The sequence below is a fragment of the Panthera uncia genome, assembly GCF_023721935.1.
Source record: "Panthera uncia isolate 11264 chromosome A3 unlocalized genomic scaffold, Puncia_PCG_1.0 HiC_scaffold_11, whole genome shotgun sequence".
Taxonomy (NCBI): Eukaryota; Metazoa; Chordata; class Mammalia; order Carnivora; family Felidae; genus Panthera; species Panthera uncia.
Window position 1 is genome coordinate 71,473,294 of NW_026057578.1, and position 27,590 is coordinate 71,500,883.

General features: G+C 42.4%; 1 protein-coding gene across 5 annotated transcripts in view; it reads left to right on the forward strand.

Annotated features, from left to right (window-relative positions):
- The window catches only part of SPTBN1 (spectrin beta, non-erythrocytic 1), a 199,180-nt gene extending 172,017 nt beyond the window's left edge, over positions 1-27,163 (forward strand). For 3 of the 5 annotated variants that reach the window (XM_049650244.1, XM_049650245.1, XM_049650246.1), the window contains 12 exons: positions 1,013-1,217; positions 1,600-1,974; positions 6,221-6,465; positions 7,602-7,740; positions 8,538-8,622; positions 10,174-10,370; positions 11,490-11,602; positions 12,289-12,352; positions 16,737-16,975; positions 18,198-18,371; positions 24,938-24,980; positions 25,842-27,163. In XM_049650244.1, the coding sequence (XP_049506201.1) occupies positions 1,013-1,217; positions 1,600-1,974; positions 6,221-6,465; positions 7,602-7,740; positions 8,538-8,622; positions 10,174-10,370; positions 11,490-11,602; positions 12,289-12,352; positions 16,737-16,975; positions 18,198-18,371; positions 24,938-24,980; positions 25,842-26,060 (2,098 nt within the window). In that variant the 3' untranslated portion in view covers positions 26,061-27,163. Of the gene's footprint in view, positions 1-1,012; positions 1,218-1,599; positions 1,975-6,220; positions 6,466-7,601; positions 7,741-8,537; positions 8,623-10,173; positions 10,371-11,489; positions 11,603-12,288; positions 14,672-16,736; positions 16,976-18,197; positions 18,372-24,937; positions 24,981-25,841 lie in introns of those variants that run through there. The other 2 variants (XM_049650248.1, XM_049650247.1) reach the window with 2 other exon arrangements.
- Positions 27,164-27,590: the final 427 nt, after the last annotated feature.

The window sequence follows — 27,590 nt, forward strand, 5'->3', positions numbered from 1 at the left end:
AAAAATTATTGGTGCCATGAGGCAAAACTACAAATTGATTTGCATAGATACAAGTTATCAAAACCTGCCCTTGGGTTGAAAGTCATCCAGTTTAGGAAAATGATGATGAGTTTGAGCAGGAGCAGTGAACAAGAATGCACAGATCTGTAAAATAATTGAGCTCCCACAAAGAGCAGGATGATACCGCTTCCTCACTCTTGCATGTCAAGTCCTTCAAGCACGTTGGGAATTACAGAAGATATGTGTGTGGTACTTGCCAATTTTATACCATGTTCACAGGTTGACTTCAGTGGCAGTTATCTTAGGCTTGCTATGTAACTGCCTTCGTAACTCAGGAAGAGAATCGGCTTTGTGTGGTAACTAAGGGAGGTTGAAGATGCAGTCAGTGGTGGCTGTGTTGGTGTAGGGGGTCCTTCATGTATTCATGATAGAAGTCCCAGGAAAGTGGCCTTCCTAGTCTCTAGGGACCGGCATCAAGAAGTCCTTGTCTCTTTGATTTCCTGTTACAAGACAGTCATTGGGGGGGGGGGGGGGGGAGGGGGATGCAGTACTCCCAGGACGCACTTGACAGGAGTGGCAGGGGAGAGAATACACCCCAGAGAAGGTGGAGGTGTGTGCCAGACAGGGTTATCTTTTGTCCCTTAAGTAGCATGGTTCTTGAGAGGGGAAGATAGCTCCTGGATTTTTCATTAACTTGTACACGTCAAAGGAAATCCTGACTTAACAGAGCCAGCAGTGCAGAGTTAGGGTTTCTCCTCCTCGCCACCTCCCCCCATCATCACAGGATGGCCATCAGCCTTAATTACTGGTTTTTTTTTTTATGTGTTGGCTCTTCATTACTCGTCAAATTTCAGAGTTTTATTTTTTAGGCCAAATAGGTGAATCGGAAGTTTCCTTTGAGAAATTTTATGTAAGATGTCTTCTTGGCATTTTCCCTTCACTTGTTTTCTCCCTGAAGAAAATTTGACATTTAAGGTCCTTTACCTGTTGCCCCTCCCACCCCCGTTTCCAGTGAGCGCATCAGCATGCGGCAGTCCAAAGTGGACAAGCTGTACGCGGGTCTGAAAGACCTGGCCGAAGAGCGGAGGGGCAAGCTGGACGAGAGGCACAGGCTCTTCCAGCTCAACCGGGAGGTGGACGACCTGGAGCAGTGGATCGCTGAGAGGGAGGTGGTCGCAGGGTCGCATGAGTTGGGGCAGGACTACGAGCATGTCACGGCAAGTACCCTGGGCAGAGCAGGGGTGGCCATGCAGGGTGCACTGGGCAGGGGTGCTTGCTTGACTCCTTATCTGTGAGCACATTGGACACCCTGGACTCAGATCAGAGGTCACGGGGTTTAGTTCCAGCTCGGCTTTTTATTGCCAGGCAAACTCTGACTTAGCTTGTCTGACCTCTCCATGCCTTTCTCCAGTAGTGAAAGGAGATGGAGCCAGGGCCTTGCTCTGCAACAGAGGGCAAGAAGGAAGCCTGATTTGAGTTTTAGAGCTAAGACCTGTGACATCACGCATATCATTTCTTTCCAAAGGACATTTATGTGATCAAGAAATAAAATGTTCATAGTAGTCTTACCGATTTTCTTCGTGCTTATTCCTGTTTCAGATGTTACAAGAACGATTCCGGGAATTTGCCAGAGACACAGGGAACATTGGACAGGAGCGTGTGGACACAGTCAATCACATGGCAGATGAGCTCATCAACTCTGGTCATTCGGATGCCGCCACCATCGCCGAGTGGAAAGATGGGCTCAACGAAGCCTGGGCTGACCTCCTGGAGCTCATCGACACGAGAACACAGATTCTCGCCGCCTCTTATGAACTGCACAAGTTTTACCATGATGCCAAGGAGATCTTTGGGCGCATACAGGACAAACACAAGAAACTCCCCGAGGAGCTTGGGAGAGATCAGAACACAGTGGAGACCTTACAGAGAATGCACACCACGTTTGAGCATGACATCCAGGCTCTGGGCACTCAGGTGGGTTAGGGAGATGCCCATGGGTGGTGGGGAGCATCTTTGTGCATCACTGAGGATCTCTCTCCATTCCTTGGCTCCTCAAAACATGCGTCAAAGAATTGCCCAAATTAAACACACACACCTCTACATACACATTGTTATAGTGCTCCATTTAGGAGAATTCAGTCCATAAAATTCTCAGTTTGACACATGTACAGACATCATTAAGTGAATATCCCCACAATTAAAATAAACCAGATGCACCTGCAAACATTTGCAAGTTCTAGACCTTCTCAGCAAGAATTAGTACTATGTTAGTGTATTCACCCAGAATAATTTCTAAAATAATATCTTATTATTTTCCATCCATCAGGGTCTGAGTTATATGTCTGGAAAGAGGGAAAACAAGAGTCTAATGCTTTAATATGCCTGGTCTCCCCACTGCCCCTGTCTGAAATGCCTAACACAAAGACTTTCTTTAAAAGATGTTTGACAAAGTGGTAACAGTATAGCAGTAAGAACTTATAGTATAATCATGCTTCAGTTCCCTCTCTAATCTCTGCACAGTGTCTTGTTCAGTCTTCTGACTTTCAGATGAAAAATAAATTGTATCTTTTTCTCCTAAACTTCATAGTTCTAAAAAAGAAGGCAGTTCTATTAAAGATACCAGCCTAGAGTAGATTAGGAGTTTTGTTCTTGTCTGTTAGGAGCACGTTGGTAATCCAGGGCATGGATCGGCTAACTTCTTCCATGCGCAGATGGTAAATATTTTCAGCTTTGTGGGATGCATGGTCTCTGTTGCAAATACTCAGCGTGGCTATTGTAGCATAGGCTGCTCTAGACAATACGAAAATGAAGGAGCATGACTGCGTACCAGTGAACCTTTATTTCTGAAAACACATGGTCAAGATTTGACTACGGGCTTGACCCCTATCCAGTGCCATTGTCCTTACCATTCTTTGGTCTGCTTTGGGGTTTTGTCTGGAGGAACCACCTTTACCACCATTGTCTTCTCACCTATTAGAAACAGATCACAGTTGGGGTTGTGCATGGGGCTCCATGTATATTAAGTGACTTTAGCTTTTCCACCAAGGAGATAGAACGTATTGAGGAAATATTTGAAAATAGGTACATGGAGTGGCCGAGGGTCTGTATGAAGCAGAATTTAGGAGGGTCTACCATGTACCTTAAGCATTTCCAATCTTTCCTTCAGAGCTGGAGGACTCCCCAGCTCTGTGACAACTTGTCAGCTTCACATTCAGAGGCTTTCATTGCACATGAGGTCCTGGAGCACCACGTGAATGAATGAGGATCCATAACAATGCAGTCTCACCTGTGTTTGGAGTAAGGCCCCGTAGAGGGGCAGATGCCAGTTTGAACCGGGCCTGCTGCTCTGTATCACTGCAAGTTTAATTTACCTCTCTAGGCTTCCGTTCCCTAATGCTTTGAGGATTGAGATGTTGTTTGCAAAACATACGTCCCTGTGAGAGCTCTGTAAGTGTTCTCTGGGAGAACCTCTGAGATCCCTAGAGGCAGAGCTAGAACACATCTTACCAACAGGAGGTCTTTCCTCTGTACCTGTAAAAATCACTTAGTTTTAGAACTTCAGCAGACCCCAGAGATGATGGAGTTGCTCTCTTATTTTCTTCATTAAATCCCTTCACCTTGGGGGCGCCTGGGTGGCTCAGTCGGTTAAGCGTCTGACTTCGGCTCAGGTCATGATCTCATGGTCCGTGGGTTCGAGCCCCACGTTGGGCTCTGTGCTGACAGCTCAGAGCCTGGAGCCTGTTTCAGATTCTGTGTCTCCTTCTCTCTGTGACCCTCCCCCGTTCATGCTCTGTCTCTCTCTGTCTCAAAAATAAATAAACGTTAAAAAAAAAATTTAGAAAAAAAAAATAAATAAATCCCTTCACCTTGTGAGACTCAGACTGATGAGTGTGCCCATCTCATCTTGAGGGTGGACAGGAGTTCACTCCCTTGAGTCTTGAGAGTCTCCACCTCACGATACCTGCTGGATGAGGCCATTTGCATTTCTAATAGTATGCATGCCCCTTCTGCAAATGTCCACCTAATCCAGTTTACTGTAACAGAATCAGAATAGAGGGAAGGCACTTGGTGCAGGCTCCCAGAAGCCATTGGTGTTTCTTTCCTGGCCCTTTAACCCTCACACCGGCCCACTCCATTCTGCACTGGAGCCTTAGGACATTTGCATGCAGTGGTGGTCTTCAGTGACTTCTTAAAGCAGTGGTTCATTTGTGTGGGAATTTTCACTTTTGCTATCCCTCCTCTACCTTGTTTTTTGTTCGCTTGGTTGGTTTTGGATTGTTTTGTTTTAAAACAACCAGAGGCACAGGAAAAGATTTTGGGTTTTTGTTTGGGCTTTTTTAACTGTAGGGAAAGGTTTGGTTAGTCATATAGGAAATTAGCTTTTCAATAATTTCTTAGGAACTTGCTCATTGTAATTTGAATTATACCTGAGCCATAATTGTAGATTTGCAGAAGTCAGGATATGAAAATCAGATCATCATGGAAAACAAACTTCACTGAATCTTTTGTAGAAATTTGTTTTCCTTAACCTCCCACCACCTAAAGTCCTTTTGTGTGGTCCGGGTCAGTGTCTTCCCCCCTGAAAGCCCCAGTGTTGTCCATCCCTGCTCCTTTTCTCCCCACATACATCCCCAGGTGATACTTATCAGCATACTCCCCCAACAGACCTCTAAAGGCTCCTGCAGTCCTGGATGACAGTTGTCTGCGAACTTTGATTACATAGCCTCAGTAAATAAAGATTGAATGTCTATTCCCCCATATGTATGTATTTTTAATTAGATGTTTTATGCAGTACAGCACTACTAATGTGTAAGAGAAAAATCTACTTTCTCTTGTAAAGGCCTGTCTTCATTCCATTCCCTCCTCAAAAGAAGGTGAAAGCTGATCCTTGTTCTCCCCTTTATCACATAGAAAGTAGATATTAGGTGCACTGTCTGCACTTTGCTTTTTTGATAGAGCCATCATTCTGGAACACTTTTCATGTGTATGTAGGGCCTTTACTCATTCTTTTTCATGACTCTGGAAGAGCCTTATTAATGCAACCGGATTCTCACTGATGAACATTTATTTTCAGTCTTAGGGTTTTGCAGACACTACTACAATGAATGATGTATATTTCATTTCCTAAATGTGCATAACTCTATCCAGGATAAATTCCCCAAAGTGGACTCATATATCAGAAGGTACCTATGTTTGTAATTTTGGTACATACTGCCCATGCCTTCTGCAGGAGCTGTAGACCATTGTCCTGTCATTCGTGAATCAGCTCACTGGCAGAGACATCATCAGACTTGAATTTTTGCCAACTAATAGATGACAAATTCTAGTATCTCCATGGAACATCTTTTCCTAATACCCATTTACATTTCTTGTTCTGCATAGTTTTTATTGAAATATGGCTGGTGAAAATTTCACCTTCTTAGACATCATCAGTCAGCTTTTTTTTTTTTTTTTAATTAATTAATTTTGAGAGGGAGAGAGTGTGAGCAGGATAGGGGCAAAGAGAAAGGGAGAGATAGAATCCCAAGCAGGCTCCACTCTGTCAGTACAGAGCCCAGTGTGGCTTGATCTCACAAACTGTGAGATCATGGCCTGAGCCAAAATCAAGAATCAGATTCTTAGCCCACTGAGCCACCCAGGTGCCCCTGCATCAGTCAATTTTTTGAGCTATGTTAGATTCTGTATTTTTGTTTTTCAAGTTGAACTGTCACATGTGAGCACTCTTACAGATAATTCATACGTTGTTTTCATGAGCAACATCACATAATAATGGAAAACTTGTTTTCAAAGTGAATTCTTCATGGCAGTTCCTGTTTCATGATAAAAGTACCATCTGTACGCTGCAGGAACAGATTACATGCTAATTTTTTTTTTACTATATTTGAGTATGTACCTTGTGCTTTCTGTACTGTCTTTACATCCCAGCCTACCTCCAGTAGACCTAACCAAGGTGTCCTGCCCAGAGACAGTCCTGTAGTATTTCACTGTCTCACCGTTTACACTGAACTCAATAATCTAGTTCAGTACATTTATAGTGAACTTGATTTTTCCAATGTGGGTGAAATTGTGAGCCTGTTGGGATGCAGGGGCCCTGTTTTGACTTGGTGGTCCCATTAGTGGGCAGGCAGAACAGCATGTGGTGTGCATGAAGGGAGCGGTGGGGCAATGGAGAGAAGGCCCACCTGTCTGATCTGGCTCATTCCCCACTGTGGCTTTGCAGGTCAGGCAGCTGCAGGAGGATGCGGCCCGTCTACAGGCAGCCTACGCGGGTGACAAGGCTGATGACATCCAGAAGCGGGAGAATGAGGTCCTGGAAGCCTGGAAGGCCCTGCTGGATGCCTGTGAGGGCCGCAGGGTGCGGCTGGTGGACACGGGGGACAAGTTCCGCTTCTTCAGCATGGTACGAGACCTCATGCTGTGGATGGAAGATGTCATCCGGCAGATTGAAGCCCAGGAGAAGCCAAGGTAACCTTCGTGGCCTCCTGGGTGGGAGGAGATCTGGCTTCCTGACCCCAGGTGATTTCGAGAGAGATCTTCTCGGGAGAACCAGGGACCTCTGTGGATAGCTTCAAGGCCAGAACAGGATTGGTGGCAGTTTGGGACAGCTTCCATTGCTTTAGCTGTCTCTAGCACACAGTTGCCAGGGAAACAGGGCACAGTATTTTCAAGCCCTCTATATGTCCCCATCCCCATGCTCCACACTCACTGCTGCCTTCCTGCTCTCTCTGGGCCTCATGCTTCAAGCAGCCATATGCCTTGGGCATGACTAGCTCTACTTCATCATTGGAATGAGATGGCTTTTTTTTGAGTTCTTTTTCTGTATCTGTTAGATTAAAAACCACTCTATCCCTTTTCATACATGTTACAAAAGATGTCTCTTATTCCTTACCATCGCTTAAATGGCATCTTGAGATGATTATTTAATATTTGTTTGGGATCTTCTCTTTGGCCATGTTTGATGCAAAGCAGTGAAGAGAAGCTAATAGATGAACAGGCAGGTACATACACAACTCCAGTTGACCCCTGCCAGCCCCACCCCCCAGTGTAATAGAGAAAAAATATTCTTATTACTGTATATATATATATATAAAAGCAGCTGTATTTCCCAGATCAGGACTTTAGGTTTTGATCCATGAGAAGTTCTCACAGCTCTACAGTTGTTGATTTCTAAGCTGGTTCCAGCTCTGGGTGCCTCTTTATGTCTCTGAATTAGGAGAGGATATATCTGCTGCTCTGAACATGTCCTGAACCTTTGGCACTAACCCATTAGGGTACAAAAGTTTGAACAGAAATCCAGTGGTTTTCCTGGCACCTGCCTGGAAACCTTTTTGAATTACTCAGGTGCTCACACACACACAGATGAGAGAAACCTTATTCTAAATGGTTAGGTTTTATCACTGGCCCTGAATTAGTCCATTATTATGCTTTAACTGCAGTGACCCAGCCTAAGCTCAGACTGTAAATCAGACCTGAAAGTCATATTGTACCATTGTATATTGTGCTAGTGAACAGTTCCTTGAAATTGATGACATATTTTGAAACCTGCACATTTATTTGGAAAACTTGATCTCCTAAAGGAGGTATTATTTGTCTAATTTTAGGGATGTATCATCTGTTGAACTATTAATGAATAATCATCAAGGTATCAAAGCTGAAATCGATGCTCGTAATGACAGCTTTACAACTTGCATTGAACTTGGGAAATCCCTACTGGCAAGGAAGCACTATGCATCTGAGGAGGTAGGATGGCTGTTTGCTTTAGGGCCCTGGGGTGAGTGCAGCTGGTGTTAAGACATGAGATAACTTTCTTTTGTGAGTGTGTATGTATGTGTATATGCATGTACACACACACAGAGAAATATATATGTGCATTCATACATAGATATGCTTACATGTATTTCAAACTTCCTTGCTGCTCTCCTGTGTGTGTGGTATAGTTACACAAGAAGACTCTAGGCCCAGAGCCAATGAGTCTGGCACAGAAGACAATTTCTGAGGGCCCCAGGTTGGAGTTCCATCCTCTGTCACTTCCTCCATCAGTACTCAGCCTGGGTGCCACTCCTTATCTGTCACATGTCCTCTAGGTCAGCTTGCTATTAGTGGAAGGTTGCTAATTCCAGTTAGAATGATGGTAATACAGGGGTAAATGATGAGTCAGCATGTGTGACACACTTGATGAAAGGTTAGGTTGTTCTCTCAAAGAAGTCAGGGCTTTGCACCTCTCACTGTCCCCCTCTTCCTGAGTGTGTTTACCCTCCGGAGCTCCGGAATCTGGAGAGGGCTCAGTGCATTGTTGGCCTCCTCATGATAGCAGCTTTGGGTGGAGCCCAGCCTTCATCTCAGTCCCTTCTGGAAGGCACATTGTCATGTTTTTCTCTCCAGTACACAAATTAACTGAGTAGTCCTTAGATACTCCCTAGCTTAGTAGTGGTCTCTACAGAAAATGTATTTTCTTCTTTGAAGTGGCCCATCAAGGGGAGGTTAGGAGGATGTGGTACAATCTGTTAAGCTGTCCCTGTTGTCCTTCTTTTCTCAAGATCAAGGAAAAGCTATTGCAGTTGACGGAAAAGAGAAAAGAAATGATTGACAAGTGGGAAGACCGATGGGAATGGTTAAGACTGAGTAAGGACATACTTAATTTTTCCATTCTTTTTGGGTGTCCATTGAAAGCATGCAAGTTTAGTTTCCTGTTTTAATTGATTTGATGTGATGTTATCACTTAATGATTTCTGGAGTTCTAAATACTTCTTCTTTAATGCCTTATTTCACCATTTCATGCTAAATATTTTTAAGTAGTTCCCTGTTCCCTGGGGTGTATTTATTACTGTTTATCCCATGATTGATCTCAGTGTTGTAAATGGGATTTGGGTGTTCTTTAGGAACAGACTGGAAATGACAACTCAGTATCCCTCTAGAAGAATGCAGATTGAAGTCCCTTCCTCCTCCAGTTATCTTTAAGAGGAATTATTACTGCAGTCAAGAAGGTAGAGAGTTGGCCAGATTACCTCTTATATCTGGTGGTCTTAGTAGAAGGTTGGTAACTTAATAAACGCAACCAACTATAAAGGTTTTGCAGTGAGCTAGGCATTATTTTAAGTGTTTTATATATTTTTCTGCATTTATTCAAGTGAACCTCTGAGGTAGATTCTAATTTTCATCTGATTTTATAAAGGAATATGTGAGCTACCACAGAGTTTATAACATAGAGTATTGAGAATAGCATTTAATAATAGGTATGAACACTGAAGGTAGCCCAGCTCAAGCATTATTTGCCATACTTTGCCATTCTGCGTGTGTGGGGCTCTGGGCTCTGTTCATGTACTAGAACCCCATTCTCAGACACCAAGGGTGCTCACTAGAAACAGAACCCAGGAGGCCTTTTGTAAAATGTGTATAAAATACCAAATGAAGGCACATTACCCTTTGGGCTAGAGCCCTCTTTTGGAAAAGAAGTCCTGCTCTCGAACATTCTTTGGATGAGAATTTGGTCTATATGTTTTGAGAATGAGGAAAGCAGAAGCCTTAGCCCATATTGTCCCCACTTTCCAGAGTACTCCCCATATCCATTCCTCCCTCTCAGCTCCTCAAAATAAAACTTATAACTACCATCCCAGAAAGGGTGGTTGATGAATGCCTGCTTCATCAGCCTAATCTTTGTGTGTAGACTGAATTCCTTCAGGGCTCTGAGGCTTGTCTCACTGATGTAGGGCTGAGTGAGTAGAGCATACCTTCTAGGCCTGCACTATTCTCTGTCCAATGTGGTAGCTACCATCCACAAGTGACTCTTGAGAGCTTGAAATGGAGCTGGTCCAAATTGAGAGGTGCTATAAGTATGAAATGTACATTGGATATCAAAGGCATAAGGAAAAAAAGTTCCATCTCTCAATTTTTTGATACTGCTTACATGTTGAAATGATACTAGTTTGATATATTAGGCTGTCTAAAATATACTTCTTAATTTGACCCGCTTGTTATTAAATTTCATCAGTTTATTTTTTTATGTGGCTACTAGAAAAGTTAAAGTTGGATATGTCGGTCACGTTACATTTTTGCTGGACAGCGCAGATTTAGACTATAGACTGGTTGTGTGGGCAGCTGCCACCAGAGGGCAGTGCCCTCCCTGATTGCCAGGTCACCCTGCTGGCCAGCACTCACTCTTGGTACTCTGTGCAGTTTTGGAGGTCCACCAGTTCTCACGGGACGCCAGTGTGGCCGAGGCCTGGCTGCTCGGACAAGAGCCATACCTATCCAGCCGAGAAATAGGCCAGAGTGTGGATGAGGTGGAGAAGCTCATCAAGCGCCACGAGGCTTTTGAAAAGTCTGCAGCAACCTGGGACGAGAGGTTCTCTGCCCTGGAAAGGCTGACAACGGTAAGTGACTGCTGGATGCCAGGGGTGCTTTGCTTGTTGGTTCCCATTGGCAGCTGCTTCTGTCTGCTCACCACCTAGACCAGAGAATTCATGTTATTGTTCTGTTTTTAGAAACAGTGAGGACCTTCCTGAAATGGTTGTTCTCTTGATCCAGGACCTGGAAGACTATCCAGGACAACTACTCCCTAAGTTACTCCTGGATACCTAGATTTGTGATCACTTTTACGATAGCTACCTGCCGGGGAATTGATTGAGTGGGCTTTGCTTTTCTCTTTTGATCTGTTTTTCTTCTTATATCTCATGAAAGCTTTGCTTTGTAGGTGAGTTTGTTAGTCTTGCAGTTTTCTTCAGGTTTTCAGAATTAGAATTTCTGTCAAGTAATAGCTGGATCCCAGACCATTGAAAATTCTCCCCATTCCTGATCGTTTCTTCTGTCACCATTAAAATTAAAGCTTTACAATAGGGCTTACTCACTGGTATTTCCTCTCCTATGACACTTGTACTCCTGGTAGAAAGCTGATCCTTTATGGTGTACGAAAATGGTGTTCTTCCTGGTTTCTACAGGTCTGGGGACTTAAAACATACCTGCATACTTTGTGTCAAACGGAATACTTTTAGTACGTACATACTGCTTATGGAATGGCTTAGTTTCAATTAGACTACCCTGTGGCTTTTGTTTATGTGTTATTTGGGTTTGAGCTGAACACAAATGCCTACCACAGCACAAGAAGCTTCCTTGAGATTTATTGTAGCTCTGTGTCTGGTGTTTGAGCTCTGATGGGAAGTAAACGTGGACCCTCACGCTCAGGTGCTTTCTTCCTAGATGAAGTTGAAAGCTGCATAGTTGGTTTAGAAATTAAACCCATGTCCCAGGGGACATGCAAACCCCATGGAGTAGGCCTGTGTGTCACACAGATCTCTGTTTGCAGTAGTTTGGGGTTGTAGCTGCAGATCCTGTGATCCCAGTGCCATCTTGCTGGATGTTAAGAGTTTGTGGTTGTCCAGCGTGATCCAGTGTGGAAAACTCAGACAGGAGGGCTTTCTGGGTTCCTCTAGAACACTTTCCTTAATTGGAGCAGAGTTTGGGGCTCTGCTGAACATTATCGTGTTCTCTCTCAGTTGGAGTTACTGGAAGTGCGCAGACAGCAAGAGGAAGAGGAGAGGAAGAGGCGGCCGCCCTCTCCCGAGCCGAGCACGAAGGCTTCCGAGGAGATGGAGTCCCAGCAGCAGTGGTGAGTCATGGGCAGCCTGCCCTCCTCAAGTCTTAGTTTCAGTGGCAAGTGAGGTTTGGAGAGCATCTTTTCTAAGCTTGTGCTATGCTAGGCCTTGCCACATGCCCTTCCTCTTAATTCTGTAGAGTACTTAGAATCCGTGCAGTCACCCCAGGATGACATTGGAGAACAGGGACTTATCCACAGTCACATTGCTACTGTGTAGGCGGCAAAAGTGGAGCGTGGACAGTGCTCACTCAACTGCCTGCACACGCACGCACAAACACACCCTCACTCAGAATTTCCATGTGACTAAATGGATGGAGTGAACCACCCAGATTTCAGGCCAGTGATTATGTGGTGATATTTTTTGAATGTCCTTCACGTAAAGAACAGAAATTATTGTCTATTTCTGAAAAGCTAATTATTGTCTTGTGGTAAGAGCCCCATGCCAACCCTGAATGCTGCCTTTATTGGGGAGAAAAAGCATGCCTGTGGTCTTATTCTCTACCTAGAGTTGGTTTGGAACACTTGGGAAGTTCTTAAAAAGAAATTACGTTATGTAAAAGGGGGTTGCGTATGTTTTTCTAAGAGAAAATCTATAATAAAGTTGACTGATGTTCTTCTCTCTCATCCTCTGTTTTTCTCCCTCTCCTCCCTCTCCCTCCGTTCCCTCCTCTGTCCTCCTTCCCTGCTTTACCTAACAGGGATACCTCAAAAGGAGAGCAAGTTTCCCAGAACGGTTTGCCGACTGAACAGGGATCTCCACGGGTTAGTTACCGCTCTCAAACCTACCAAAACTACAAAAACTTTAATAGCAGACGGACAGCCAGTGACCAGCCGTGGTCTGGACTGTGAAGTTCACTACCATTTGTCAAGAACCACTCTTTCCAAATCCTGTTGGTTTGACCTTTTGGCTTCCACTTCACCCACAGTGTTAAAATTTTCCCTAATTCGTAGGCTTCCTTGGTTTCATATTTGTTTGCATTTAATTCATGTTTATTTGGGTCTTTTAATGATGGATGCTCAGTTGCCTTAAAGCAACATTCTTAATTTTTTGTTTATTTATTGTGAGCTTTTTACTTTATTAAGATTTTACAGCGAAAGCCTTACATGAGTTATTGAAATTAAATGAGATTACAGCAAAATGAAGAAGAAAACTAGAATCCGACAGGTATGACATCCAGTTATACTAACAGGGTGCAATACTGCACTACACAGAGCCCCCTTTACAGATGTTATTAACCTGCAATAGTTGAATAGGAACTAGGAAGACTGGGATAAGAGGAAGGAGATTCTTAGTACTAAGATTAAAACTGTAAGTCACCTGTGTCACATTCCATGAAGGATGCCTTTATTCATTGAAAATGAGCAAGGAAGAAAAGGGGGGTGTGGTTGGATCTACTTGGGAAGCGCTATTAATTTTAGGTGCAGAATCTGAAATGATTTTGAGACCCTTGGATTATTTATTTTTCCAAATGAGTTCCTCTCATTTTTTTCTGCCAAGACCTGAATTGAGACTTCTAGGCTTACTTGCAGCAAATAACGCAGCCAGCCTCAGGAGTGAAGTGCCTTTTGACCTCTGCCGCACCCCCCACGTCTTGATCACTGTCGGCACCACCGTGACGCCCAATGTGGCGGGTGGCAGCGGCTCTCAGCATGTTTCGGAAGCCTGCCTCTCAGACTTCCAGGCCTCTTCATTCAGTTGATGACTTCAGGGTGTCAGACTGTTTAAGTTTTTCAAACAAACAGAACAGAAGCCTTTCTGGTTCACCCTGATTACTTGAACCATGCATGTGGTGGACCACCCCTAGGAGCCGTTGGACACCGCTTGGCTTCAGGAGTAATTTTAGTGTCTGTGTAGACAAATTTCGTTGTATGTCTCATATGGATCTTCTCATTTATTTTTCATTTTCTCACGACCTTTTGTGGAGTTCTCCAATAAGGAGTCTTTTAGGATGGCATTTATCAGACCACCAGCAGGGATTGAATATGTTTTAACATAAATTCTATTCCTTAGGAATAAAAGCTTATGAAAGAGGGGATTTCCTGGTACTGATAAAGACAGAACAGAACCAAATCCATACTACATCAAAGCCTTGTGAGACAGTCACTTGCTCATTTGCCATATTTAGATGTTAGTGAAATCAGAAACCTGTTTTGATATGTGTTTTCCATGAGTTAAGTCTGATTTGTCTTTTCATTTCATGATGCATGTCTTTTTTTTTTTTCTTTTGTCAGGATAACATCATATAGCATCTTGTTTGTTTTTCCTTATTTCTATGTACATATCTATCTACTTGTAACTGTAGATGGGTATATAGATAGATGCCAAGCTTCTTATGTTCTGGGGGTAGTGTGCACCATTATTGGGTCTCTGCCTTAAACACACCAAAATTCATTTTAGAAAAAACTACTGCTTTATCTTTTGGTTATTAGGGAGCCCTGACATGTGTTTCTGGCTCCAAATTCTGTGTGTCATTGATCTATATGTATATATGTGATGTTTCATATATATATATATATATGTTTAAATTTTATATCATCTGGAATAACACCCAATTTTATGCTTTTTTGTATTCAGAAGACAAAAAAAAGGAAAAAAAAAAAGAAACCACGTAAGCACAGAGAAGGAGTGCTATAATGTTTTTGGCATTTGTTCTCATGCCTATTTTTATCTAGATTTTTAAATTTGTAGCTTGCCAGAACAAATTTTTTATTATAATTGAAAAAAGAAAAGCCTTTTCATTCTTTTGAGTTGTGGTGCAGAGACTCAAGTTAATGAACTTGAAAATAGTGTTGCTTCATGCACTTAGAAAACCAATCAGGTGTTTCTTGTGCTACTAGTTGTCACGTTGCATTTATGCTCATTCACCTCCTGATTTAAAGATCTCAGGTGTACCCAGCCACTAAAGCACTCTGGACTAATCGCTAAAGAGAAGCAATGTGGGGGGGGGGGGGGGGGGGGGGGGGGCGAGTCACATGTATGGTCATAGCGCTATGATTTGCTTTTGATGTTTGTCTCTAGTGATGTGTTGTCTGTTGGCATGCTTCAGCACATGTCCATTAAAATTCATTTTGTTCCTTTTATTTCCCTTGTTTTCTTGGTTTAGTGATTCATTTGCATAAACATTAATTATCTCTGCATACTGGTTTGGGGTTTTCTCTTTCCTTCTAACTCTAAAGAAAAAAATTTTTGCTGCAGAATTTCCCCCAGAAGAGGCTTCCCTGGCCTTCACCTACCTTGAAGTCTGACCAAATGCTATATATGTTAGCCTTTTTTCAGAAAATGCTACTCCGTCCAGGTCACTGCTGTCACTAGCAGTTTTTAAGTCACAGCTGCAGCACTAATTTTTTTTAACCTGGTTTCTATACACACTAACCTTATGTTTCCCTGGACTCACCTGGCACAGGCCTTTCAAACCAAACTCACACTTCCTTCCCATCAGAAGTCTCCTGAAATTCCACACTAGAACAGATTTGTCAACTTCAAAATCCATTCACTTTCTTTGGACTCAGGGTTTTGTTTTTTGGTTGTTATTTCTCTTCCTGCATCTCTCCTTTAAAAGTGAAAGAAAAGAGAAATATTTAAATAGCCTGTCGCTCATAAGCACGCGTCTACAGGGTGTCACGAGACCAGGATAATCACACGTACACCCCCTCTCCCCGTGTCTTCCTGCCCTAAGACTCCATTTTCCACATTGCTTTGTGGGTAAAGGGTTCCGGTCACAAACACCCTTAAATTGCAAAGCCTCTCGTTCACCCTAAACCCTGATGGTGGCAGTGATAGTTTGTGTATGTGGAATAGAAACTCCTGACTCCCACCCACCCACGTAGATAGAAGACCTGAATGAGCGATCCAGTTCCTGAGAGTTGACATATCTGAGTGTTGAAGGCAGTGGTGGTCGTTCTACCATTTATCCTGCTGAGGTTGTTGCTGCTAACTTGTCATTTTGGTTCTGGGCAGCAGTGGCGGGGGACGTATCTAATGAACGTTGCCATTGACACCTCCATGTTTGTCCGTGTACAAGGGGTGCAGGTTGTCTGTAATCCACTAAAGCGTCAGCCACACCCAGCTTTAGTAACTTGCTAATCCCGTGCCCTGGGTGTACCCGCCGGGGGCCGCGACAGTTAATGGTACACAGTTGATGGTACACAGGCTGAAAGCGATAATGAACCAAGACCCTACTGCATTTCCAAAGCCGAAAAGCCCTGAGGGTTACAATATAAATGAGCTTGGGAAGGAACAGCTCCCGAAGACGTCTCCAGCCTGCCGGTCAGAGCCGCGGGAAGCCTGGCTGTGTCTGGGCTTTCTCGTCTCAGTGCAGCAAGGCACCGTGATCAACCAACACGTGATGGGGAAGGCCCTGGTTCTGTCTGTGTTTGGGGGTAAATAGCCGTGTGGTGTTGAGTGACTGTGATTGGCTTTTCCAGCTCCTTTAACACAAACTACAACCCACTCACGATACAACTCCGGCAGATGTGGTTAAATTGATGTTTGTTGACTTGCCTCATTTCCTTCCAGCTCTTAAGTTCCAAAATCTAACTGGGATGGTAGATGTGAAATGCATGATTGTCATCCTAATTTCTGCATGTGTTTATGATGATGTGTTGAGGGGTGGGGGAGGAGAGCCAGAGCATTTTCAGAAACCGGAGGTCTTTCTTGTCTTACTCTGGGGGAATGCTGTGTAGTTCTGATAGAGTTGTCTGTCGACCTATTTGTGAATGCCCTTTCGCTTCAACTTCCAGCTCTTCTGGTGACGTCCTTGGTTGTAAGGTGGCTGCTGTATAACGTCCACTCTCTCATATTTAATATGTGTGATTGTTCCTGTTGTCCTTTTGTTTTAAAGTAACCACAAGAGGAAATGATCTGAGTTCCATTAGAGAAAATGGATTGATCAGAGGAGCAGAGTGCAGTAAAACTCATCCTGGCATTTCGCTTTTCTCATCTTCCCATAAGCGGGCAGGCATTAATCCCTTCCCACCTTCTAATGTCCTTGGTGTCCAGCTGGCTTTGTGGGATGTTGCAATGGTTTTACTGTACTGCCTCGATCTGTGCCAGGCATTTATACACAGCCACGTGTGCGAGTCAGAGCGTATGTGGTCGCCCCTGTGGCTCACGGGGTTAGCTGAATGGCCTCTCCGCTGTCCCTAGATGGCAGAAGCGGTGGACACAAGCGAAATGGTCAACGGCGCCGCAGAGCAAAGAACAAGCTCAAAGGAGTCTAGCCCCATCCCCTCCCCCACGTCCGACCGCAAAGCCAAGACTGCCCTCCCGGCCCAGAGTGCCGCCACCTTGCCAGCCAGAACCCAGGAGACGCCTTCGGCCCAGATGGAAGGCTTCCTGAATCGGAAGCACGAGTGGGAGGCTCACAATAAGAAAGCCTCAAGCAGGTAACAGCAGCAAAGGCTAAGGCAGTAAGATGGGAAATCAGCCCATTAAAGAAAGAGGCATCCGCTTGCAAGTTGAATTGGGGGGACAGGGGGTTGCTTGTGAAGTCCATTTGTTCTTGGCTTCCTGGGCGTCACGTTTTTCTTAGGGCTGACATTGGAAGTTGGGAGGAGAGTGCTTATTATTCACTTAATAATAATAAGTGCTTCTTATTCACAGAAAGAAGGTTAGTTAAGTGTGCATAAGAATTGCAAAAAAGGGGCCTTTCTAGTACTTCCTGAGAAGGAATGTGCTACATGGAGGCTAGGGAATCTTCCTTAAAGTGAAGTGTTCTTTCTTGTGAGATTTTTCTTAAGACATTCATTTCCCCAGATATATCTCCCTGTCGGTGTTTATATTCACTATCTCCCAATAAACCCTACTTTTATTATTTTACGGATAAGGAAATGGAGGTTCTGTGTGTTTAAAAAAGCCCATTCTTTAGAACCTGGTAAATGGTGTTAACTGGGGTGAAATTCCTATCTGACTCCAAAGCCAGTGTGCTTAACCAGTAAACCATTCTGCCTGAGACCACCTTTTACAGTTGTACAAGTCAAACATTAGACCAGGAAATCCCATCTAAGCTGCCATCCACATTGAGTACAACATAAATTTATATGTTAATATAGGTAGGTGGCAGTAAAGTAACTTCTGATAAAATCAGTAAATCATGACAGTTTGCCATATCGTGGCGGGAAAGACCATCCTTTTCTGATTCATCCCGAGTTTCCACATGTGCTAATGGCTCTGGATTTGCCTCCCTGTCACATCCCCAGGCCACATCAGGATTAAAGCTGAGGTCCTGGAGGAGCTGCTTAAGGACAGGCATGTTTCAAATGAGAAGCCTTCCCTGTACAGCATCACCACAAGAGGATAGTACAGCAGAGAGTATCCACACCAGCAAAAAATCTTTCCCATCAGAGCCAAGAGTATTTTTTTAATAGAAGAGGGCACCGTGTTCTTCCCCAGACTCTGAGAAACACCTACCGCTGTACCAACGTGTACACTGTCCCAGTGGCCCACGGAGGAATTTTGTTCCATGGTTCAGTTTAAGCAGAATTTAGGAAAGGCTTTTAACAGTGGGTCACATCACATTGTGTGTGGATTGTTTTCATGTTAATCAGATTCTTAATTCTTTAAGGAAGTGTGGTCTAGAACCTTGACGTTTCTTTCTTTACTGCTCAGGTCCTGGCACAATGTTTATTGTGTCATAAATAACCAAGAAATGGGTTTCTACAAAGATGCAAAGACCGCTGCCTCTGGAATTCCCTACCACAGCGAGGTCCCTGTGAGTTTGAAAGAAGCCATCTGTGAAGTGGCCCTTGATTACAAGAAGAAGAAACACGTGTTCAAGCTAAGGTGAGAGGTGCTGCATTTCTTGGTTCCCAAGAGTAATGTCCCTGTTTATTTTCACTCTGGGGGTTGGTTTTACTAGGCAGATACTGCGATCAGTCAGTTCTTTCTCTCTGCCATTAGAAAAAAAAACACCAATGTGGAATACTACATGGCAATGAGAAAGAATGAAATATGGCCTTTTGTAGCAACGTGGATGGAACTGGAGAGTGTTATGCTAAATGAAATAAGTCATACAGAGAAAGACAGATACCGTTTGTTTTCACTCCTGTGTGGATCCTGAGAAACTTAACAGAAGACCATGGGGGAGGGGAAGGGAAAAAAAAAAGGTTAGGGAGGGAGCCAAAACCTAAGAGACTCTTAAAAACTGAGAATAAACTGAGAGTTGATGGGGGGTGGGAGGGAGGGAGGGTAGGTGAGGGATATTGAGGAGGGCACCTGTTGGGATGAGCAAATTGGTTGGAAACCAATTTGACAATAAATTTCATATTAAAAAAAAAAATAAAACACCACTGAACCTAGTGCAATTTGGCACATGTCTCAGTTTGGATCTTTAGGGACCGTGGCCAGTCACAGGCCTCCCTGTGGTTAATGGCACAGCTCGACCTTGAAGAAAACAGCTTTGTTTTGATAAGCTGGAACTTACTGTCTCCTAAGACAGGGTGAACTGTTCACATCTCACAATTTAAGGGAAGCTTAGAAAAATAGTTTACCCATCTTTGCAGCTTATCCAGACCCAGGAGATGCTATTCTTTGCTCAAGAGCTAGCTAGGGGTGGGTCAATTGAGTCATCCTCGAGCCAGATGGAGACAAGTAGGAAGCAATGTTTAGAACTGGGTGTCCGTGCTCCCCTGACTTGCCCAGCAGATGTTCTAGCTGATTCTGGTAATATCTAGTTCCAAGTGTCTTTAGCTTGTAGAACACACACCTGTACTCCCCACAGAATGGATCCAAGCTTAGAAGTTTTTCTTATACTGGGAAATGGACAGAAAAATCATTTTATCCGCTAGAAAGTAAACATGTTAGTGGTTACAATTTTAATTAGTTTAATACTAATATGATCTATTGCCTTGGGACCTGAAAAGCTTTGGTCTTCAGTTCTGCATTTCTGTCCTGTCAGTTGGAATAGGCTGAAGACTGCAAATGAGAGTCTCAAAGGGTGTGACTTCTTCAGCTCTTTCAAGGAGCACTGGAGGCAGGCTTTTCAGAACTTGGAACGTTTGCACTCTGTAAGACAAGGCGCAGACAGCCTGGCTCCCTGGCTGCCTCCCTCCCCCTTTGTTCTCCCTTGATGCAGGTTCAGAGGGTTAGCATATTGGCAAAGGGTACTTACCCTCCCCACCCCACCCCACCCCCCAGGATCACTCCTTCTGTACCTCAGTGAAGTGAATGAGTGAGCCCTCTAAACTAGTGACTTTTCAGTATCAGGGATGGCCTTGTAAGGACAGTTTCTTTTACTATGTACCATAGAACAAGAGAAATCTAGATCTTTTATTTATGTCTGTTTAAAAACTCTGGTATTTATAAATTGGGGGATGCCAGCTCTATAGCAGAATTTCAAAAAAGAATCATAATTTTTTAATCCCAGTATAATTAACAATACAGTGTTTTATTAGTTCCAGGTGTACAGTGTAGTGATTCAGCAATTCTATATACATATATTGCTCACTGCTCATCACGATAAGTGTCCTCTTTGTCTCCTTCACCTCTTTCATGTGTCCCCCCACCTACCTCCCCTCTGATAACTATCGTTTTGTGGTCTATAGTTAAGAATGTGTTTCTTGGTTTTCCTCTCTATTTTTTCCATTTGTTCCATTGTTTTGTTTGTTAAATTCCACATATGAGTGAAATCATACAGTATTTGTTTTTGATGTATTTCACTTAACTTTATATTTTGTAGGCCCATATATGTCGTTGCAGATACCAAGATTTCATTCTTTTTTATGGCTGAGTATTACTCCATTGTGTGTGTGTGTGTGTGTGTGTGTGTGTGTGTGTGTGTGTTTGTGTGTGTGTGTATAAATACATATAGATCACATCTTTATACATTCATCTATCGATGGGCACTTGGGTTGCTTCCATACTGTGGGTATTTTAAATAATGCTACAGTAAACATAGGGGTGCATATATCTTTTTGAATTAATGTTTTCTTTTTCTTTGATTAAATACTCAATAGTGGAATTACTGAATCATGTGGTAATTCTGTTTTTAATTTTTTGAGAAACCTCCATACAGTTTATCACAGTGGCTGTACCAGTTTGTGTTCCTGCTAACAGTGTGTGAGGATTCCTTTTTCTTCACATCCTCATCAACACTTGTTGTTTCTTGTGCTTTTGATTTTAGCCATTCTGACAGGTGTGAGGTGATACCTCACTGTAATTTTGATTTGTATTTCCCTGATGACTAGTGATGTTGAGCGTCTTTTCATGTGTCTGTCCATCTGTATGTTTTCTTTGGAAAAATATTCATGTCTTCTTGCCATTCTTAATTGGATTATTTTGGGGTTTTTTGGTGTTCAGTTGTATAAGTTCTTGATGTGTTTTGGATTACTAACCTTTTATCGGATATGTCCTTTGCAAATATCTTCTCCCATTCCATAGGTTCCCTCTTAGTTTTGCTTATTGTTTGCTTCCTGTTCAGGAGCTTTTTATTTTGATGAAGTCCCAATAGTTTACTTTTGCTTTTGTTTTCTATTACCTCAGAAGACATCTCTATAAAAATGTGGCTATGGCTAATATCAGAGAAATTAGTGCCTATGCTCTCTTCTAGAGTTTTTATGGTTTCAGGTCTCATAGTTAGGCCCTTAATCCATTTTGAGTTTATTTTTGTGTATGGTATAAGAAAGTGGTCCAGTTTCATTCTTTTGCACATTACTGTACAGTTTTCCCAATACCATTTGTTGAATGAACTTTTTCCCATTGCATATTCTTGCCTCCTTTATCAAAGATAAATTGACCATATAATTGTGGGTTTATTTCTTGGTTTTCTATTCTGTTCCATTGATTTTGTGCCAGTATTTTTGTGTCATACTGTTTTGATTACTACAGCTTTGTAATGTATCTTGAAATTTGGGATTGCGATATCTCCAATTTTTTTTGTTTGTTTGTTTGTTTTGGGTTTTTTTGCTTTCCAAGATTTCTTTGGCTACTCAGGGTCTTTCATGGTTCCACACAGATTTCAGGATTATTTGTTCTAGTTCTGTGAAAAAATACTGTTGGTATTTTGATAGAGATTGCATTAAATCTGTAGGTTGGTTTGTGCAGTATGGACATTTTAACAGTGTTTTCCCCAGTCCATGAGCCTGGAACATCTTTCCATTTGTTTGTGTCATCTTTAGTTTCTTTCATCAGGGTTTTATAGTTTTTGGAGTCTTACACCTCCTCGGTTAAGTTTATTCCTAGCTATTTTAATTATTTTTGGTGGAATTGTAAATGGGACCTTTTTCTTAAGATTTTATTTTTAGGGGCACCTGGGTGGCACAGTTAAGCATCCAACTCTTGATCTCGCTCAGGTCATGATTTCACAGGTTCGGGAGTTTGAGCCTCATATCAAGCTGTGCATTGATGCACAGAGCCTGCTTGGGGTTCTGTCTCTTCTCTCTGCCCCTCCCCTGCTTACGTGCACACTTGTGCGCTCTCTCTTTCTCTCTCTCTCAAAATAAGTAAACTTAAAAATTGTTTTAAAGATTAGATTTTATTTTTAAGTAATCACTACACCCAACGTGGGGTTGGAACCCACAACCCAGAGATCAAGAGTCACATGCTCCACCGACTGAGCCATCCAGGCACCTTAGGACTGTTCTCTTAATTTTTCTTTCTGCTACTTCTGTTCATGTATAGAAATGCAACATATTTCTGTATATTGATTTTTATATCTTGCAACCTTAGTGAATTTGTTTATCAGATCTAGTAGTTTTCTGGTGGAGACTTTAGTGTTTTCTATATATAACGTTGTCATTTGCAAATAGTGACTGTTTTACTTTTTCCTTATCAATTTGGATGCCTTTTATTTCTTTTTGTTGTCTGATTGCTGTGGCTAGGGCTTCTAGTACCATGTTGAATAATAAAAGCAGTAAGAGTAGACACCCTTGTCTTGTTCCTGACCTTAGGGGGAAAACTCAGTTTTTCCCCCTTGAGGATGTTGTTGGCTGTGGGGTTTTCATAGATGGCCTTTATTATGTTGAGGTATATTCCCTCTCACTTTGTTTGTTTTGGTTTTGTTTTTGTTAAGTAGGTCTCATACCCAGCGTGGGGCTTGAACTCACGACCCTGAGTAAAGAATTGTATGCTCTACTACGAACTGAGCCAGCCAGGCGTCCCTAAACCTACTTTTGAGGGCTTTTGCTGCATCTATTGAAATAATCATGTTTTTCATCCTTTTTCTTGTTGATGTGATGTATCACCGTTGATTGATTTGCAAGTACTGAACCACCCTTGTAACCCAGGAATAAATCCCACTTGATTGTAGTGATTTTTTTTAATGCATTGTAGATTTGGTTTGCTAATATTTTTTTTTTAAGTTTTTTATTTAAGTAATCTCTACACCCAACATGGGACTCAGACTCACGACCCCAAGGTCAAGAGTCCAGTGCTCTTCTGACTGAGCCAGCCAGGTACCCCAACGGTTTGCTAATATTTTATTGAGGATTTTGCATCTATGTTCATCAGAGGTACGGTCCCATAGTTTCTTTTTTTGTAGTATCTTGATCTGGTATTGCTATCAGGGTCATGCTGGCCTCATAGAATGAATTTGGAAACTATCTTTCCTCTTTTGTTTTTTGCAATAGTTTGAGAAGAATAGGTATTAACTCTTCTTTAAACGTTTGGTTGTTTGGTTGAGGAGCAGCTGGGTGGCTCAGTCACTTAGACTTCTGATTTCGGCTCAGGTCATGATCTCATGGTTCATGAGTTTCAGCCCCACTTCGGGCTCTGTGCTGGCAGTGTGGAATTCTCTTTCCCTCTCTCTGTCCCTCCCTGCTCACTCGCTCGCTCGCTCTCCCTCCCTTTCTCTCTCCTTATCTCCCTCTCTCTCTCAAAGTAAATAAACTTTTAAAAAGTTTTTAAAAATAATAAGTGCTTGGTCGAATTCACTTGTAAAGCCATCTAGTTCTGGACTTACGTTTTGGGGAGTTTTTTGATTACTGATTCAGTTTCATTGGTGGTAATCAGTCTATTCAAATCTTCTATTTCTTCCCGATTCAATTTTTGGACGTTATATGTTTCTAGGAACTTACCCATTTCTTCTAGGTTGCCCAGTTTTGTTGGCATGTGAGTTTTCATAATATGCTTTTATAATCCTTTGTGCTTCTGTAGTGTCAGTTATTTCTCATGTTTTATTTCTGATTTTGTTAATTGAGTCCTTTTTTTTTTTTTTTTAATGAATCTGGCTAAGGATTTATCAATTTTGTTGATCTTTCCAATGAACCAACTCCTGGTTTCATTGATCTCTCATACTGTTTTTTAGTTTCTTTTTTTTTTTTTTTTCCCTGCTCTTTTATTTCCTTCCTTCTACTACTGGTTTAGGGTTTTGTTCTTTTTCTAGCTCCTTTAGATGTAAGATTAGGTTGTTTAAGATTTTTCTTCCTTGTTTAATGAATTCTGTATTGCTGTAAACTTCCCTCTTAGAACAGCTTTTGCTGCATCCCAAAGATTTTGGACCATTGTGTTTTCATTTTCATTTGTCTCCCCCATTTCCTCTTTGATTTCTTGTTTGACACATTAATTGTCGAATAGCATGTTATTTAATCTCCATGTATCTGTGTTCCTTCTAGATTTTTTTTCTTGTGATTGATTTCTGGTTTCATAGCATTGTGATCGGAAATGATGTATGATATGACTTTGATCTTCTTTAATTTGTTGAGACTTGTTTTGTGGCCTAATATGTGATCTTTTCTGGAGAATGTTCCATGTGTACTTGAAAAGAATGTGTATTCTACTGTTTTAAGATGGAATGTTGTGAATATGTTAGACCCATCTGGTCTAATGTGTCATCCAAGCCAGTTTTTCTTGTTGATTTCCTGTTTGGATGATCTGTCCATTGATGTAAGTGGTGTGTTAAAGTCCCCTACTGTTATTATATTACTATTGATTACTTCCTTTATGTTTATTATTAACTGCTTTATGTATTTGGGTGCTTTCATGTTGAGTGCATAAATATTTATAATTGTTACATCTTCTTGTTGGATTGTTCCCTTTATGGTTATGTAATGAAAGGACTTAGAATTTTTAAAGCATTTTCTCTTAAATTCAGTGTAGAGCAATGATTCAGGTGCTCCTTTGTCACAGCAAAGCCAGATATTGATTGTTTTGGGGGCATTTTTTATCCTGCCAGTGGATTGAAACATTAAGTTTTGTGTATATTATATTGGCCCAATTATATAGCTTCTTGATGTTGAAGGTGCTGTTTCTCGGCCTTTGTGGGTCCTGGGCACAGCTGGTGATGTATGCAGAGCTCTGATGGGCAGTTCTGGTAGGATTCCAGTGGCCTGCTTATATCCACATAGGTTTTGGGAACTGAGGGTTTTGTTTCTTCCTAAGTCAAATTGTGACTGACTTCTTCCTTCAATTTACAGACTAAATGATGGCAATGAGTACCTCTTCCAAGCCAAAGATGATGTAAGTTTTTAAGATTCATTTCTCTCTGTAGTTAGGTATTTGCAAGTGTTTATTGGCATAATAAGCTTCATCTACAGTGTTCCATATAGAAGTAATGATCAGCCATGGCTTCTGTCATCTGGTCTCCACAGTCACTAACAACAGGAAGCTGTTTGGTTCCCCTTATATCTCTAGGGGGCAGTGAATGGCATCTCACTGTGTCTTTGCCTGTCAGGAGAGCTAGTACCAGGACCCTGAAGTTGACAGTGGAAAATCTCCCCCCACCTCACCCCCCAACTCCCGTTGCAGTGGATGAGGCACAGTGAAGTGTTTCCAGGACCGGATGTGGATCCTGAAGTCCAGTCACAGGGCCTCCCTGCTGCACTCCACCACCTCTACCTGACCATTCCATGGTTGTACCCCTCCTTGCAGGGAGAGAAGGTCTGCTGACGGAACCACAACATGGGCAGTGCTTTAGATTTGAAAAACCAACTTCTGTTAAATTTATGCAGGCTTGTATATCAAATATATTTCATTTTTTTTTAAAAAGTAAAAGAAGAAGGAATTTATAGAGGTGGGAGCTGACACCCCCACCAGTGGAGACCCATCTTCCCATTCCTCCACGTTTGTAGGTCCACATACTAGAATGGTGACTTCTGAAGGATACTGTAAACCGAGTTCTCAGGAGAGCTGAACCGTGTTCACTCTGCGCAGGCCTCTTTGGGAACTGCTTGCCTCTCAGTTAGCTAGGAGCCCCTGTTGGCCAGATGCACTGTTCCCAAGCTTTCTTACCAACGGAGGCACACTGGTGGGGCAGGTGGAGCAAGAGCATTTCGAGCCCACCTCTCTTACTTGAGTCTCACCTGTGCCTCCTTTGTCCAGGAGGAAATGAACACATGGATCCAGGCCATCTCCTCTGCCATCTCCTCTGATAAACACGAGGTGTCCGCCAGCACCCAGAGCACGCCAGCATCCAGCCGGGCACAGACCTTGCCCACCAGCGTCGTCACCATCACCAGCGAGTCTAGCCCTGGCAAGCGGGAGAAGGACAAAGAGAAAGACAAGGAGAAGAGGTTCAGCATTTTTGGCAAAAAGAAGTGAACTCCTTTCCTTCACCTCCTGCCCTTCTCTTACCTTTTCAGTGAAACTCCAGCATGCAAGCTCAGAACCAACACATTACTCTCTGTGCCTAATGTTCTTCAATGTGGTTGATTTTTTTTTTTTTATTTATAGAGCATTTCTGGGGGGTGGGGGAAATATACCTAAACACTTTATCTCCAAGTTACAAAAGTTTGAGGTGCAGAGGGAAGACCAGATTTTTTTTAATGAAATTCTATAGATTAGATCTCAATATTTAAGCTGTTCCTCAATTTTGTGAGGCTGCGTTGGAAATAACCTGCCTCTAGTGCTGTTGGTATGCAAGGCAGCGGTGCTTAAACAATATTTCCTGTGCTCACCAGAGACAAAATGTACCAATTTCCTGACACCATTCTCTTCCATTTATTTCCAGTGGTTACCTTGAGTCTTGACTATTAGAAGTGCCCACAACGGGTCTAACCTTGAGTAAACAGATCGTGTATTATGATCTCGCTGCAGCCACAGTGCAGCTCCGTGTTAAATCTACAGACCAAACCGTTTGTATCTGGCATCACTTACTAACACATGACATGCGGCTTTTCTGCATCAACTGCAAGGACAGTTAAGAATGTCGGTATACCGGTATACGAGAAGGAATAGAAAACTGATACTGTTTTAAATAATCTGTAATTTCAATTTTTTTTTTTTTTTGCTGAAATACATTATATTGTATGTTTGAGATAATTCTAGTACAAAGTATAATAAAACTAGATGTATAATAAACCCTTTAAATCATTGGTAAGTGTACAAGTGGAACTGAAGCATTTACTGGACAAAGTAATGTTACTCTAATGGTTACTTGCTCGTGTGTTGCCACACTGTGTTATAATTTGCTTCATTACCTTGCTATTTGATACATAGTGTGCATTTCTTTGTCACTGTAACGATTGTAATGACAAATTTTCATCTTACTGCACAATCAAAATGGCATTGATAGGAATGAACTCCAGAGGCTGGGCCGGAGCAGGGAGGTGGTCGCTCAGGCCTGGCGCTCAGTCGTATGACCTGTACCTCTCAACTTTTGCCCTGTTAAATATATGCTATGTCATTAAATGCTTTTAAATCTAGCACGGTGGGTAATTGTTGTTTTTTCTCCCCTGCGTGCATGCCATGTAGGAAAATTGCAAAGCCAGAAATAGCAAACGGGAAACATTAGACCATCCGTCTGGGTTCCTGTTTTGCATTCTTGTGCGTGTATGGTGCACCAACTTTGGAAACTACGGCAAACAGAATAATAAATATGGAATGTTTTGCAGCTACACATCCAGATTTTATCTTTTATTTATGACAAAGTTAACAGAGAACTTGTTAAACCTGAGTTCTGAGGAGGGCGTTGGCAAACTTTTTCTGTAACGGGCCAGAGATAGCAAATATTTTAGGCTTTGTGGGCCAGACTGTCTCTGTGGAAGCTCTGCTCATTGTGTAATATAGAGGCAGCCATCGATGGCATGTGAAGGAATGGGTCTGGTTGTGTTCCAGTAAAACTTTATTTAT